The 14,242-nt window shown below is 34.7% G+C and overlaps 2 protein-coding genes across 4 annotated transcripts; one reads left to right on the top strand and one right to left on the bottom strand.

The window, feature by feature from the left end:
* Window positions 1-1,347: 1,347 nt before the first annotated feature.
* LOC117238577 (glutamine-dependent NAD(+) synthetase) lies at window positions 1,348-12,673 on the bottom strand. 3 transcript variants are annotated; one of them, XM_033503593.1, is made up of 13 exons: window positions 12,129-12,673; window positions 5,342-5,548; window positions 4,769-5,024; window positions 4,464-4,656; window positions 3,937-4,177; window positions 3,630-3,869; window positions 3,440-3,555; window positions 3,077-3,381; window positions 2,795-3,003; window positions 2,494-2,719; window positions 2,248-2,424; window positions 2,067-2,169; window positions 1,348-1,781 (listed from the first exon to the last, which is right to left on the bottom strand). In XM_033503593.1, the coding sequence occupies exons 2-13, from the start codon at window positions 5,485-5,487 to the stop codon at window positions 1,753-1,755; spliced, it is 2,241 nt and encodes a 746-aa protein (XP_033359484.1). In that variant the 5' UTR covers window positions 5,488-5,548; window positions 12,129-12,673; the 3' UTR covers window positions 1,348-1,752. The 3 variants fall into 3 exon arrangements, with proteins under 3 accessions (XP_033359484.1, XP_033359482.1, XP_033359483.1); XM_033503591.1 differs by having other exon boundaries at window positions 12,133-12,673; XM_033503592.1 differs by lacking the exon at window positions 12,129-12,673 and adding an exon at window positions 10,501-10,638.
* Window positions 6,718-12,633, top strand: LOC117238574 (cytosolic carboxypeptidase 2-like). The gene is made up of 15 exons (XM_033503586.1): window positions 6,718-6,960; window positions 7,032-7,249; window positions 7,633-7,785; window positions 7,873-8,186; window positions 8,398-8,544; window positions 8,614-8,725; window positions 8,935-9,180; window positions 9,275-9,607; window positions 9,691-9,918; window positions 10,034-10,125; window positions 10,202-10,430; window positions 10,524-10,620; window positions 10,686-10,884; window positions 10,969-11,190; window positions 11,246-12,633. The coding sequence occupies exons 1-15, from the start codon at window positions 6,888-6,890 to the stop codon at window positions 11,865-11,867; spliced, it is 3,285 nt and encodes a 1,094-aa protein (XP_033359477.1). The 5' UTR covers window positions 6,718-6,887; the 3' UTR covers window positions 11,868-12,633.
* Window positions 12,674-14,242: the final 1,569 nt, after the last annotated feature.

The following is a 14,242-nucleotide window of genomic DNA, read 5'->3' as shown; positions in this document are numbered from 1 at the left end:
AATCGATTTTAAAATCTAAAAACCGTTTAAAATCCTCAAGATCTTATCGTTGCTTTATTGAGATGTTATTTGAATATTGGGATATATACATACTAGGACATATTGCAGTTCAATTACATCACTTATTCATTTCTTTTCACTCAGGCAAAGCAACAATATAAGAGCTGAAATAAATACAATGAACAACACGTTTCGAAACGTACATTTAAGTTGTGATATTTTCCTCCGAATACAGATAACTTTCCAGCAAATTCACAAAGTGTAAATAGTGTTCACATGCAGATAATTGTTAGAGTATTTTCAACATTGTTTGTCATTTTATAGTATATCGTGCGGACGAATAGCGCAACTATTGTATATAGCAAATATTAATTAGGTTGCACGAAACGGAAACAGTCTTAAACCTTTGATTATCTGGTACCTTTTTTTTTTTTTTTGTATCGATAATGTGTACTATTTTCGCTATATTATATCTTGACAATACTCGGGAATTATAGTACTTCTCGTGGTAATCTATTAATTATAACTAATACTATTTTATTTCTAATATTATTGTATTTTAATTTTAATATAATATTATTATATAATTATTATTATATAAGTATTAATAAATATTATTATTTCTATTATGATTATTTAATTTACATCCAGTATTGTTCAAAACTAGCATTAAGATATTGCTACTATCATTATTAATACAAATCTCCATTTTATACCCACTATCATTTGCACCAATATTCACCAATAGTTATTTATCTTGACCTTTCAAGACGCGTCAGGACACTCTATCACCTTTCCCTCTTCTAGTATTATTGCAATATTATATTTTCCAACTGTTTAATGTTATGTTATTATTAATATCGCTATTTCTCCTCAATTAATAATTCTGATTATATATTGACTTTATTAATAATTTAGAAATATATAAATATATATCTGTATATGCATTATCTATATACCTATATATCTATACAAAATATAGATATGCAGATAGATAGATATATAAATTAGAAAAATATATATATATCAACGTTATCACATGCTATTAATAACGTGCGCGATGTACGTTCGAATTTTTGAATGAGTGTCAAATGACTATCGCATGCGTGAAAGATAGAAATGAGTGTGTTTCGCACGACTGTTCAATATACTGTGTATGACGAATCTTCGAGAATTTGAAATCTTAAAGTGTCAAGCAATACTAATAATACATTATGATGTTTTACATCACACATAGACACTGATCTAGGCTCTCAACCCTGTCGTCATTCATTGATGCTAAATTTAACGAATTGTGAATACGCGCTGTCTGTGTATGTAGAAATAGAAGAAATAATAAAAGTAATATTATATGCACACGTGTCGATTTATTTCTGCAATTATGTTTATTTTTAATACCTTATATATGAAACGTCTGAAGAGGATGATCATAGGTATTAAGAACTAATTACACACAATTTATATAAATATATGTATATATGTGGAATTTGCATATCTTTAATATTTGTATTTCTGCTCATTAGTTGCATTAATATAATACAATCTAGGATTCATGCAATCCTTCCGTTCACCAATCTCTTTATAGCAAAACGTAGCCAAAGATTCTTCGTGGAGGAATCTTTAACGGAAGAAACAGTGCCGATGATACAAGGAACTGGTCGGACGCATAAATGGTCAGCTACCAAACTTGCGTTTCGATGCGCTCGCAAGGCTGCAATATCAAAATGATAAGAGACAGAGATACTGCTACGGTTAAACTACTACTCCAGGATGTGTTTTATCTGCAACAGAGAATGATGCCGGTGTGTGATGATTCCTCGGTAGAGATGCAACGAACGAGTATGCGCACGGTGGGTCAAAATTACTGGATGGTCGTTTGTCGGCGGCCTGCTCGACTTCGACTCTGCGAGATCGGTGTTTATTCGTCGATTAACGCTGTTTAGCTCGGTAAACAAGCAAGGAAATCGATCACGTAGAAACGATTTCACGGTGCTTTCGTCCCCTCCACGACTCGAGCTTCATCAGCGATATCGTACACTTGTCTTTTTTTTTTTTTATTTACTCACTACTGATTACGGAGCTGAACGGCATGAATCTGGGCTTCGCAGGTACTTTCGGCACGTCCTTTCGACCTCTTGGTGATTTCTCCTCGTTGAGAAGACCTTTCACCTACGATCAATTGTTTTATTTCAATGGTTATTATAAGTTCCATTTTAACTACATGCTTTATAATCTAACATAACCAACCTGTTCGTCGATTGCGTTAAACTGCCATTTCCATGTATGATTGTACAAGAAAGGTCGATGATCGAATCTATTGTCGTCGGGACTATAAGTCTCGGCGTGACAAGATGGTGTCAAGATAGTCATTTTATGACGATTTATAGCATAACATCTATAAAAGTGTTTCACTTTATCTGCCACCTATAAGTGAATTCAAATTTAAAAATATCTGTAGCAACAATGGCTGCTGCTAATTATAACTATATTTACTTCTTTTGAGGTACATTTATCCCACATGTGGACGAGTCTGCAGAACATTGTGAAGGGACCTGCACAATCCTGTTTTCTTAAACGTCCAAAAATACCAAGCTCCTTGTATGTCATACCCATATCAATCTCATCAAGCTGCGCAAGCTGTCCTCCTTGAAGAGGTTCCAATTCTGCGGTAGCAGGAGCGTCTAAGATTTTATCTAAAGCAGTTATTCCATGTTTTCTCCTAAAATAAACATAATGGTTGATCTTATATGTGTCAAAATAACTACCTTAGAAGGATACCAGTTTTAATATTGACCTAAAGTAAGAAAGGAATGACTTTAAGTCGTTTTTTGCAATTCCACCGATAGGATTGATATCGGCACTGCTGCAATCATATTTGGTAAAATACCCACGAAGCGCTTCATCAACGTTACTGCTCCCTAATACCAGAAGACCACCCGGTCGTCCTCTGACCCAGAGCATCAATTGGGCAAACAGATAAGCTATCACCATTCTCAAGCGTGCCTTAAAAAATTTAAAATAATTAAAAACTTATTTGTCTCTCACAAGGATGATAAATATAATAGCAGAAATCAACCTGGATATTCTGCAGAGCTAAATTTTCTCTAGGAGACCCTCCTTGCACCTTAAATCTCGGTGTCAGCTTAGTAACTTGTTGGAAAATTGTTAGAATGGCAGACACAGCAACATCGATTACTATACTGTGATGATAAGAGCCAATCTGATTAGCGAGTTCAGCTGCTCGCGCCTTTGTTTCGGCCGATGAATTTTCAGTACCCATATAGCATGTGACAAGAAGGGTGTTGCACAGCTGTTTTGGATCAGTCGGTACATATTCACAGTCTCCGACTATTTTCCTGATGTCTGACAATACCTGTGCGTCTAATTGGAGACATTCATTAAGTACGTCTTCTAATGATAATACAAAAATAACACGTACCTCCTTTGTTAACCGAATCCACGATCATATCACACATGGAATAAACCATGCACGCTGATGACGCAGAATCGACACCACCACTTAAGGGTAAGAAAAATCCACCTTGGCAAGAACGCCTTTTACAAAAAGGCGATAGTAAATAAATAAATAAATAATAAATAAATATTTAATTATGAATAAAGTATCGAACCTTAGATAGTCCCAGAGCCAGCATGCAGGGGCCAACGAAATTTCTTCATCTGGTATATGATAAACAAGTTTTCCTGTTGCGTTTTCATCTTCATAAGGACCTAAGTCCACATCGATCGGTCGATCTGGAGGAATTGAAATCAAAATATCGGAAGTTAGAGCAAAATCCACCTTTATGCGTGGATAGCTTGGTTGTCTAGCAGCTAGATGAGACCTTGACCTAATGTTATTTCTATAACTCCTATGGAAGAAGACAACAATTAATTCAAAACGAAAGTTGAATTCATTAAAGAATGAATATTACAAACCTTATATCCTCGAGATCAAAGGTTGCCACAATGACTTCCACTTCATCCAATGCAAACTGTTTACCACGATTCAAGATTTGACCATTCAAAGTAATAGAGGATCCACCACTGAAGTATAATCTAGAACCATCACATCCTCTCAAGTTACTGAACATGTAACATCCACCTGATTTGAACGTAGCCGACTTAACTAAGTCTACGGTGACATAAGCTTTCCGTAGTTCGAAATATGATCCACTACCTTCAAGAGAAAAAATTGAGATCATATAAGCTACAAAGTAAAAAATAAATACACAGTAGTAAAAAAAAGCTTTTGACCACATAAATTTTCTACTTTATGTTCTAAAAGCGATTTTAGATTTAATATTTTATTCAGTTAAAAAAACAGTGCAATAAGTAAACACTGTTATAACGTAGGTATACATGTATACATTTTGTATGTAGTATACATTTTGAAATGTGATACATGTGTTTACCGATGTAAATACACGTATATATAAGTGCTTGTACATTGTTTTGTCCATTACCATTTGCGATAATTTCAACACCATCCAAGCACATTGGAATATGATTGCTCATTGGACTCCAGAGTTCTTCGCAAATTTCGAAACCTACGCACGTGTCCCTGGTTGAAATAACAGCATCGCCAAACGGCACCACTGTCTGGTTAGTGATCTGAGATATCATTCTAGGCAGAAAGTAGTCCTCCACCGTGCGTTCCTGCATAAGCAATTAGCACTTGTAGACAGACGCTCGGTATCAAGCCTAAGACTAGAAGGTCAAGAACTATTCGGATTTCTTATGCATCGCGCGTGCAATCTGAAAGAATGACCTTGGTCCACGGCGAGAACCACCTGGATTCTCTATAATTGCCATCCTCGCACAATTGCATCTTGGGTCTGATAAGCAGAATTCGTCGATTCAGAAATGCCACTCTACAGTTGTACGTCACATTCTTGTGCATGACCGGCATACCAACATCTACCAGCATGTCCTCGGCAGCCGGTGATTTAAGAATCGTCGCGAGTACTTCCCAGCTGTGAAGTAATGTATCTGACTCGTAGAAATGATCCTCGCAACTGTAACCACTATTCCACAGAATTAATAGTATGTATCTTTTCATAATTTAAAAAAATAAAGATTCTTTACTATCTTATAATTAGACTGCGGATGTTTATGCAAACGAATTTTATGAATTTTATGAATAAAAACAGACGATATCCAGATAAAAATTTGTCCCACTCTCTAGATATAACAAATACTTTATTTTAGATATTTTAGACATTTTTGTGTTTCATATGCATTCTGTGCATTCTTCCGCTTTTAAATTTCCCATAAATGCACAAAATCCACATCTAGTTATAATATTGTATTATTCTTTTGTTTTTTAAAAAGAAAATTTTACGAAATTTCTAGCTCTGGTCCGCTTCTATAAGTAGCGCCAGCATCTTTAGCCTCTTGAATACTTTGCAAGATTCTTCTGGAATTCCCATCGAAATCCAGTGCCCACTGATTCAGCGAACAAACTGCTACCGTCACTGTACGACCCATCTTTAAAAAATTCTTCTTTTCTTCCAAAATTTCAAACAAAGCGATGATTAACAGGGACTATCTATAAAAAATAAAACTGGATGTTATTAACCGTAGAACATTACCCTCGTTATATAAAAATTGTAAAGTACATATTTGGTTGGAGGAGAATAATTGCTGATAAATAGAAAGTTAATTCATTTCGACCTATCAATTGAAAGCTCATTGATTGGCGGAAAGAACGTTTGCCGAGGAAATAGCAGCACATCCATTCTCTACTCCGACAAACGTTGATTGATCAATAATTTTCAGAAGCACGCAGGGAGAGGGATATAAATTGCTTGGCTGTTTCGTGTGACTAAGCGCAAGAATGCCCGAGAAAACTCCGAAGACGAATTCCTTGAAATTAATGCAACTTTCCTGACAAATTGCCTTGTCACGATTAATCTTTGATAAAATGGATTCAGATATTCGGTTGTAAGCACTTTTTGGACAGATTTAAGAAATCTTGAAATATCTCTGAATAATAAGTAACCCATGATGTATTATTGTATATTTTCTATAAGTTTATCAATATCATATAAAAGAGGATACAGAAGGATGGAGAATAATTCAATATCATTAAAATTCAAAGAATAGAATAAGGAATCGTATTTTTCATGAATCTGTTCTTGTACGAGTCTTCTTGCAAAAAGAGAGCAACTTCTTGGAACTACTACTTAAGGAAATATAAAAGCCAAATAAAATATTAGATTAGATTACAAACAATAAGTTCGATCGTGAGAGAGAAACAGAAGTGCGTTGAAAAAGATCGATAAACAGACATCGTGTCTACCAAACTTGGTTCGATACGAATGTTCCATAGGAGCAGAGCGACGAACCTCGAGGAACGAGAAAGGGCTTCGAACAATCTACTGGCTCCGCCCCCGTTTCCCTGTTGTCAGGCAATGGACGGGCCAGCTTTTACCGAGTTCCTCTTCTCTGGAGGGCAAAGTTCCTGATCACAGTTCACGCGCTAGATTCGTCCAGACAATACGTTGTGTAGTCGAAACGTCATCTAAAGTTGATACTGTTCTCGATAAGCTTCTTCTAAAAATGCATTTAAAGAACGATTTAAAGAACGATTTAAAGAACGATTTAAAGAACGATTTAAAGAATGGTCGAAAGCTTCATCTGACGGATGACTAAGTTTCACATAAAAGAACAAGGAATAAAGGATTAAAAAACTAAAAAAAAAAAAAAATTAAAAAATGAGCACGATCGAAAAATGCCTATTGGACGGAAGAATTCTGTGGATCGTTGACTGTGTCTCGAGTCAAGATAAATTTAAAAGTCTTGAGAGAAGAAAGGCAGCGATGTTGAACAATGAAGAGGTCGACAGACCAGAGGAAGATGACGAAGCCGGTGGAAGATAACGAAAAATGAAAGATCTTTTAACCGATAGCAAGGTGAAGGAGCTTCAGGCCATGTTTTTTCCGGTTCATCCGATCCCTGGTAAATTTAAGCGATAGCAGCGCGTCTAGTTTAAGCAAATAGAATAGAAATGTTTGTTTGTTGTGGGACAGGCAGTACGCTGGCGAACTTGAACAAACTGCAGGAATTGCACTTGCTGCAGCTAGGACGATGCGATGCACCACGAAGGGAAACGGAGTTATCACTGTTCTCCATGCCTTTTGGAACCAGAGATGATCAATCGCAAGAAACTCTTCGGAGCATATTGGATACTCATTGCATGATAGACGGAATCACCCAGGAGACTGCTAGATGGCCCACAGAGTGTCAAGTATACAATATAATATGAAACAAATATACAGGGTGTCTCTACGAAGTTCATTTTGATTTTATTTCGTTTTAATGAATCAATCTTTATATCAGTTCACCAGATATATTAATTCTTGTTTGACATATCTTTTTTAAAGTCATACACACATAAAAATCAACTAGCGTGAAATGGAAGATGTTATATTAGGGGCCGAAGTATTCTCTTTGTATTTCTTATTTTTATTATAACATTGTAATGAAGCTTTAAATACTCCGTGATTATTTAATCTTTTTTCCTTGATTATAGGCATATAATGTATTGTAAAAATCTGAAATATCCTATATATGAAATATAGGAAAGACAAAGAAAATTCGAACAAAATGATCAAGCAATTAATACTTTAGGTACTTCCGGAAAGAGTTAGGCATATAGAATACTCTCCAGCCGTTCCAGAACCGTTCTACGTGCCAAGCGGGAAGGAACCAAGGCCAAAACCATTGGGCGATGAATTTGGAACTGTGATATTTCGATATCATCCAAGCAATGTCACCAGTTACGTGAGTCTATAATAATTCGTACGATAATAATTATTGTAACAATTACAATTTGAAGGAAGAATCAATTATTCGTTCAATGACCAACAGTTTAGTAGATCTTGTGTGGGTGGAAGCACGGTCACACCGTTACCAACAGAATTTTCAGCCGATTCAAATGGAAACGAATCGAAGAACGTCGAGACTAATAGCAATATGTTCTTATTGACCAAAGTGTCTGACCTAATGGAAACTGACACCGATTTACATTTTGAATCTCGTTTCGAATCTGGCAACCTTTGCAAAGTTGTGAAGATCACTGACACGTATTATCAATTGTATCTTAGAAAAGATCTTTATACTCAAAGACACACCCAATGGTATTACTTCAGGATATCAAATACGAGGAGCAGAACGAATTACAGGTAAACATTCAATTTTGAAATTTAATTAATTTTCTTTATACAAATCCATGCTTTTTACAAAAATAGAGAAAAATTTGTTCCACTCGCTAAATTTTATGAGTATTTTATTTTAAATATTTTGCGTATTATGTCCATTATGTATATTTTGATGCATAAATGCATAAATATCCACAGTATATTTATTACAAATATTCGTTTAAAACAATTTCAGATTATCCATTGTGAACCTTTGCAAAGAGGAAAGTCTATACAATGAAGGTCTTCGGCCACTCTTGTACTCGACCGAAGACGCAAAGAAGCGTGCCGTTGGTTGGAGGAGATGCGGAGAGAATATCGCTTATTACAAGAATGATTCATCGTACGTTATCATAATTTCAATATCCTCAAGTGTTCTCGTAATTTTTATTAGATGTATCTTTCTTCCCAGAAGCAACGAAGAAAAAGAAAGGCACACACTGACATTCAACGTCTCCTTTCCTCATGACAGGGACACTGTTTATTTGGCACATTGTTATCCATACACCTATACCGACCTACAGGTAATACAAATACAAGTTTCATCCTTTGCTATATCTTTTTATAAATAGTCTGTTTGTACGTACAACCGAAATGATTAATATTCGTTGACGATTGTTGTTGGAGACACAGTGAATATAAATAATTTGAATCAGACATGCAACAGACGATACGATTAGCAGGATCCTAATAGACCGACATAGGAAGAAAGAAAAAATGTTCCAATTTTTAGGAATATCTTGCCAAACTAGCGGCAGATCCTATAAAATCTAGATATGCGAAATTACGACTATTGTGTCGTACACTTGCCGGAAATGGAGTCTATTACTTGACTATCACTGCGCCTACTTACGACGATGTGGTACGAAGAAAAAGAGGCATAGTTATCACGGCACGAGTTCACCCTGGAGAAACTCCATCTAGTTGGACGATGAAAGGAATTATTGATTTTTTAATCGGAGAATCGAATCAAGCCAGAGTATATGCTCGACATAATCTTGATCTTAATTTAGTTTTTTCTTTTTCTTCCTTTTTTTTTTATTTTAAGATGTAACAAGACTTTAACAACGCAGGTACTACGAGAAAGATTCGTATTCAAGCTGATTCCTATGCTAAATCCGGATGGCGTTATTGTTGGCAACAATCGTTGCTCGTTATCGGGGAAAGATTTGAATAGACAATATAGAACTGTAATGAGAGAAAGTTACCCTTCAGTCTGGCATACAAAGTTAATGATTCGACGATTACTGGAAGAATGCGGAGTGGCCATTTATTGTGATTTACACGCTCACTCCAGAAAACATAATATATTTGTTTATGGCTGCGAGAGTAAAAGAACCGCTTCACAGGCGAGACTCTCCGAACAAGTGTTTCCTCTGATGTTACACAAGAACGCAGCTGACAAAGTAGTCGATCCGATACAGATCATATGCTTTTTTCTCCTATGTTTAAGTAAAGTCAAATGTATTAAGAAGCACTCGATTTTTAGTTCTCTTTTGAAAACTGCAAATTTCACGTGGAGAAAGGTAAAGAAGGTACGGGAAGAGTCGTAGTATGGTCTATGGGAGTGCAGAATAGTTACACAATGGAAGCGTCAATGGGAGGGACGAAAATAGGCTCTAGATCAGGCACGCATTTTTCTACTCAGGATTACGAGCAAATTGGAAAAGTATTCTGTGAAACTCTATTGGATTTCTTTGATCCAGATCCCATCAAGGTAAACATAATAATCGTTTAACTCATCATAACAACAGAAAATCTTCTTAACGTTGCTTCTTGCTTTGTATATATTTTTCATTGGATTTAAATGATGGTAAATTACGCACTGGAAGGAAAAGCTACGGAACAAAATAATTACTAGGTTAATGAAGGGTGGCTCCAATGCCGAAGAACCGACGAATATCGATTTAACCGACTACTCCAGGTACTTTTCAACATTAATCGCAGCGTACTTTTTATTCGAACCATCTTCGATTCAATTATACCTATATCTTAATCAGCGACGAAGGCGACACGTCTGATAGTTCAATCTCAGAGGAACAAGAAATACAATTTCCAGAAGGTACATGGACCTATACTTTGAAGGAACCACTTGTCTCTCCGCAATATTTATGCGCACCACCACCTACGCCAACATTTATTCCTCCTCGAAGTTTAGAACTAGCAAAAAGAAAAAGCAAAAAGGGAATCACCGTTAACAGAAGCTACCTTCGACGCAAACGAATGCTGGTAAAATTTGAAATATCTTTGATACTTTCTTTCTGTAAGTAAAACACGTTCATTTGAAATGAGTACTTACTAATTAGACGGGTTGACGTTTAGACTAGAAGAGCAGTAATGGATTTACCAACTCTGGACCCTGGCAGCGATTTGTGTGACTATATTGATTCAGCAGATGAAGGACTGACGAGGCCAGAACGTAAAACCACACCATTGAAATATTATTAAATATAAATTGAAAGAAATAAGAGAAATTATGTTTAGGTTTCTCAGCAAGAATTCGCGACAATTGCAAAGAAGAAACTAATCAATTCGTGGATAAAGAAACAAAGGAAATCTCCAGTGATAGATTAATCTTACCGGAAATAGCGAGACCTCGTAGCATGTCCTTAGCTGAGAATATCAATGTCGATAAGGAAGAACCGAAGGCGAACAGACGATCCCATTGTCTTCGCTTGGTCAGGTAAAGGGATATTAAAATAAGATATTCTGACCAAAGTAGATTTAAAAAATGGAAGCTTCTTTGTTTAAATCTTAATTTATGTAGGACATTAAGACATCGTTCGCCTGTTTCGTTAAGAAGTCAAGATATACAAATTAAGCTCAGTTCACTGCGGCAACAAATATGGATGGGAGTTCCACTGAACGTCGCAGAAAATATCGATAAAAGAGTCAACTATCATCATCCTATCCCAAAGGGACCATTAAGCTGGGGAATATCCAATATGGCGTTAACCAAAAATAAAATGAATAATAAAGTATTACTGAAGTACGTAAAGCTCTGTTACATTATCGACGAATGTTCCAAGTTATTTTTATTTCAGAGGCAGCAAAAAATTGCAATTTGTCGAATATATTGATACGGAAGACAACATGAAAGAAATACAAAATAAATATAAACGTGAAGATACGATGCGTCCAAAAGACAGTAGTTTGAGAGTGGAATCGCAGCGGCAAGATGCTGAGCAGAAGCCAAGGAAAAAGAAGTCTCCTCTGAAGTGGCAGAAGATAGTTAATCTAAATTCTAGAGTAGAAGAAACGTGCCACCGCAAAACATCCTTTTTAACAATTAAAGCAGACTCTTTAAAACTAGTCACGCTTGAAGTACCTTCAAAAATTCAAACGCGACAGCACAAAATTGAATCTCGAAGGAAGCACCGGAAAAGTTGCGCCACCTGCACTGTTTCTAACGGTGGAAAAATATCGAGTGTTACGAAATCTCAATTGCATTTGCAATCGCATTCACGATCCCACATACAATTGCAACCCCTAATCGTTCCTTTGTGCGACAGTTTTTCGTCGGAAAACGACTCCATCGATTCTCGTACTCAAAGAGCCTCAAAGAAGAAATATAAGAAGAAGAAACAACTGAAGAAAATGAAGTCGACTCCTGCAACGGGAAAGAAAAAGCGTGTCACTAGCGCGAACGTATTACGCAATCCTTGAAAGATTTCGTACATAAACAAGAATGTTCCGTTGAATAGCATTTTTTCGGTCCCTCCAATGCAGACTCTTTTTAGTGTTTTTAAATATACTCCTGTTAAAGATTCATTACACCCATTAATGAGAATAATTTTGTGCGAGTGATTTTTGTATTGTACTTTTTAACGTGATTGTACGATAATTCGTCGTTCAATTAAGGCTTACAACATTATTACGTAACAAATTTTGCCAAGACTTAAAGTATGAGATAATTGACCAACGTACTCACGATTTTCCCTTGATCCAAATAGGAAAAAAGCGACGATTGTTTAAGACTGTATTTAAATACGATATTAGTCGCACATTATTTAAATGGCATACGCGGGATTCCTGTTTCTTCCACGTGTTTTTTTTTTTTTTTTTACCAGAGATTGAAAAATGTTCGATTTAACAAAAACATAACCTCACAAAATATCAACATTCGTAATGTAATATTTATTTCCATTGGAACAATTCATCGCTTTTAAAGCTATATATCGCTTGTAGGAAATATATCTTATTATTGGATTTCATTCAATGGAAAACTTTATAAATATATCAGTTTTTGGAAGTCTTTTTCCGTAACACTTTTTGATACGTTATGCTTTCATTGATAACTTCGTTTTTAACACAGATTAAACACAGAAGAACGTGATGTTGCTCAGGAAACACTGTACAATTCTTTTCTCGTTAATACTCATGCGGCTTTTAAAAAAATGTAATCACTTATTAAACTATTATCGTCAAAACAGTTGGTGTTTTTAACGAGGTGCTGCCATCTGATGGAGGTACGTGCAACATGCAATTGTAGATAACAACCGTACATACGAATCTGTGTATAAGTATCAGCAGGTATGAATAAACTTCCTGGCTCATACATAATATCTCAAGGTATATATGCTATATGTATAACAAGATATATACATAATACAAAATAGAATTTAAAAAATACGTTAATTTTAATTATTAATACTGTGTTTAATAATTAATACTGTGAATTATTGGCACAACAGCAAATATTCCATCTTATATACATACACATATATATCTCCACTTTTATTACATTTTGTATAAACAACATAAATAAAAATGTTTAATACGAAAAGATCTACTTTTATATCTACCTTCCTTTCCAATTTATTTAGTCAAAACACCAATATAAAAATATCAATTCCCTTAAGTATAGCGCCATTTTTATTAGTATTATATTTTACCAATGCTTCACCATTTTTTGTAATAATTATATGTTCTATATAAAGAATATAAAAGGCTGTATACTGAAAAAGAGAAAAATATTATTATCCCATAATACAATAATATCAACATTTTTCAATCTCTTACAATTAGTCGAATAAATTGTAATAAACAATAAAACATCAATAATCAATGCAATTATTTTTCCTCGTAGAATAATTAATTTGTAATAAAATGCACTTGCGTAATTTCAATCTAACAGAATAAATTTTCGCGTATTATTGAGCCAGAAAGCCGGGTCATCGAGCATTGACCTGGATATCCGGCTATTGTAAGCATAAATACTTACGTTTTTCCCAATGCCACGTAGCACGGTGACAAATTTTCCTAAAATCGTAGATAAAAGTACACAAAATTTTAAACAAGATTTTTTGTTAAGTCCAATTTTTAATATACAATCCTCTTAAAACTATGAGAATTAAAAATTAAGGACCATACAAAATAAACTTTTTTAACCAATCAATTCGCTATTATGCGTCATCTACAAAAATATCAATCATCCTGTTCAAGAATTGCTTACGTGAATTACATTATTCTTAGAATTCAACTTGAAACACTGTTTCATAAATTACAACACAATGTTATAAAATATTGCAACAAATTTTAAGAATATTCATAGAAAATTATTAATTTTTATTTGATTGAATATCGACAATTCAATAAGCGACGCCAGAGTTCCTAAGATAAAGTAACGAAATCATAGTGAAAAATAAAAGATAAAGATTTTAAAGATTTTAAGATTTTAAAAGAGATTAATGAAATACTTAAAACAAACGAGATTTAATTTATTTTTACTAGCGTTACTAATTATTTTAATGATTTTTATCATCATGGCAAAATATTTATATGCAATGACCTTTAAATGAATTAATTAATATTATGATAAAGTTTCTTCGAGTGTGGCAATAATATGTATCACAAATTATAAGAATGAATTCAATAATTTCTGCGCAACCAAACGAAATTAAAAAAGCATTGTTTGTAAATTATGAAACCGCTGACAAGTGATAGGGGAGTAGGTCAAGGCGGAAATGCTCTCTGCGTCTTCGATGACTTGACGTAATTCCGTCTTTCGTTATTCAATTCGATTATGAGATGGAAAGAAT

This window comes from Bombus vosnesenskii, unplaced genomic scaffold (assembly GCF_011952255.1).
Source record: "Bombus vosnesenskii isolate JDL3184/JDL3185 unplaced genomic scaffold, Bvos_JDL3184-5_v1.1 scf7180000013542, whole genome shotgun sequence".
NCBI classification, from domain to species: Eukaryota; Metazoa; Arthropoda; class Insecta; order Hymenoptera; family Apidae; genus Bombus; species Bombus vosnesenskii.
Note: the sequence above shows the minus strand (reverse complement) of the source record. Positions and strands in the feature narration are given on the sequence as shown.

Excerpts from the sequence above, each read along its gene's own strand:
- LOC117238577 (XM_033503593.1), bottom strand. The coding sequence starts at position 5,487 with ATGGGTCGTACAGTGACGGTAGCAGTTTGTTCGCTGAATCAGTGGGCA. Across the intron at positions 5,025-5,341 it reads GGACCAGAGCTAGAAATTTC|TGGTTACAGTTGCGAGGATC; the intron begins GTAAAATTTTCT and ends TCTGTGGAATAG. Across the intron at positions 2,720-2,794 it reads TCATTCCTTTCTTACTTTAG|GAGAAAACATGGAATAACTG; the intron begins GTCAATATTAAA and ends TGTTTATTTTAG.
- LOC117238574 (XM_033503586.1), top strand. The coding sequence starts at position 6,888 with ATGAAAGATCTTTTAACCGATAGCAAGGTGAAGGAGCTTCAGGCCATG. Across the intron at positions 8,187-8,397 it reads AGGAGCAGAACGAATTACAG|ATTATCCATTGTGAACCTTT; the intron begins GTAAACATTCAA and ends AAACAATTTCAG. Across the intron at positions 10,431-10,523 it reads TTCGACGCAAACGAATGCTG|ACTAGAAGAGCAGTAATGGA; the intron begins GTAAAATTTGAA and ends GTTGACGTTTAG.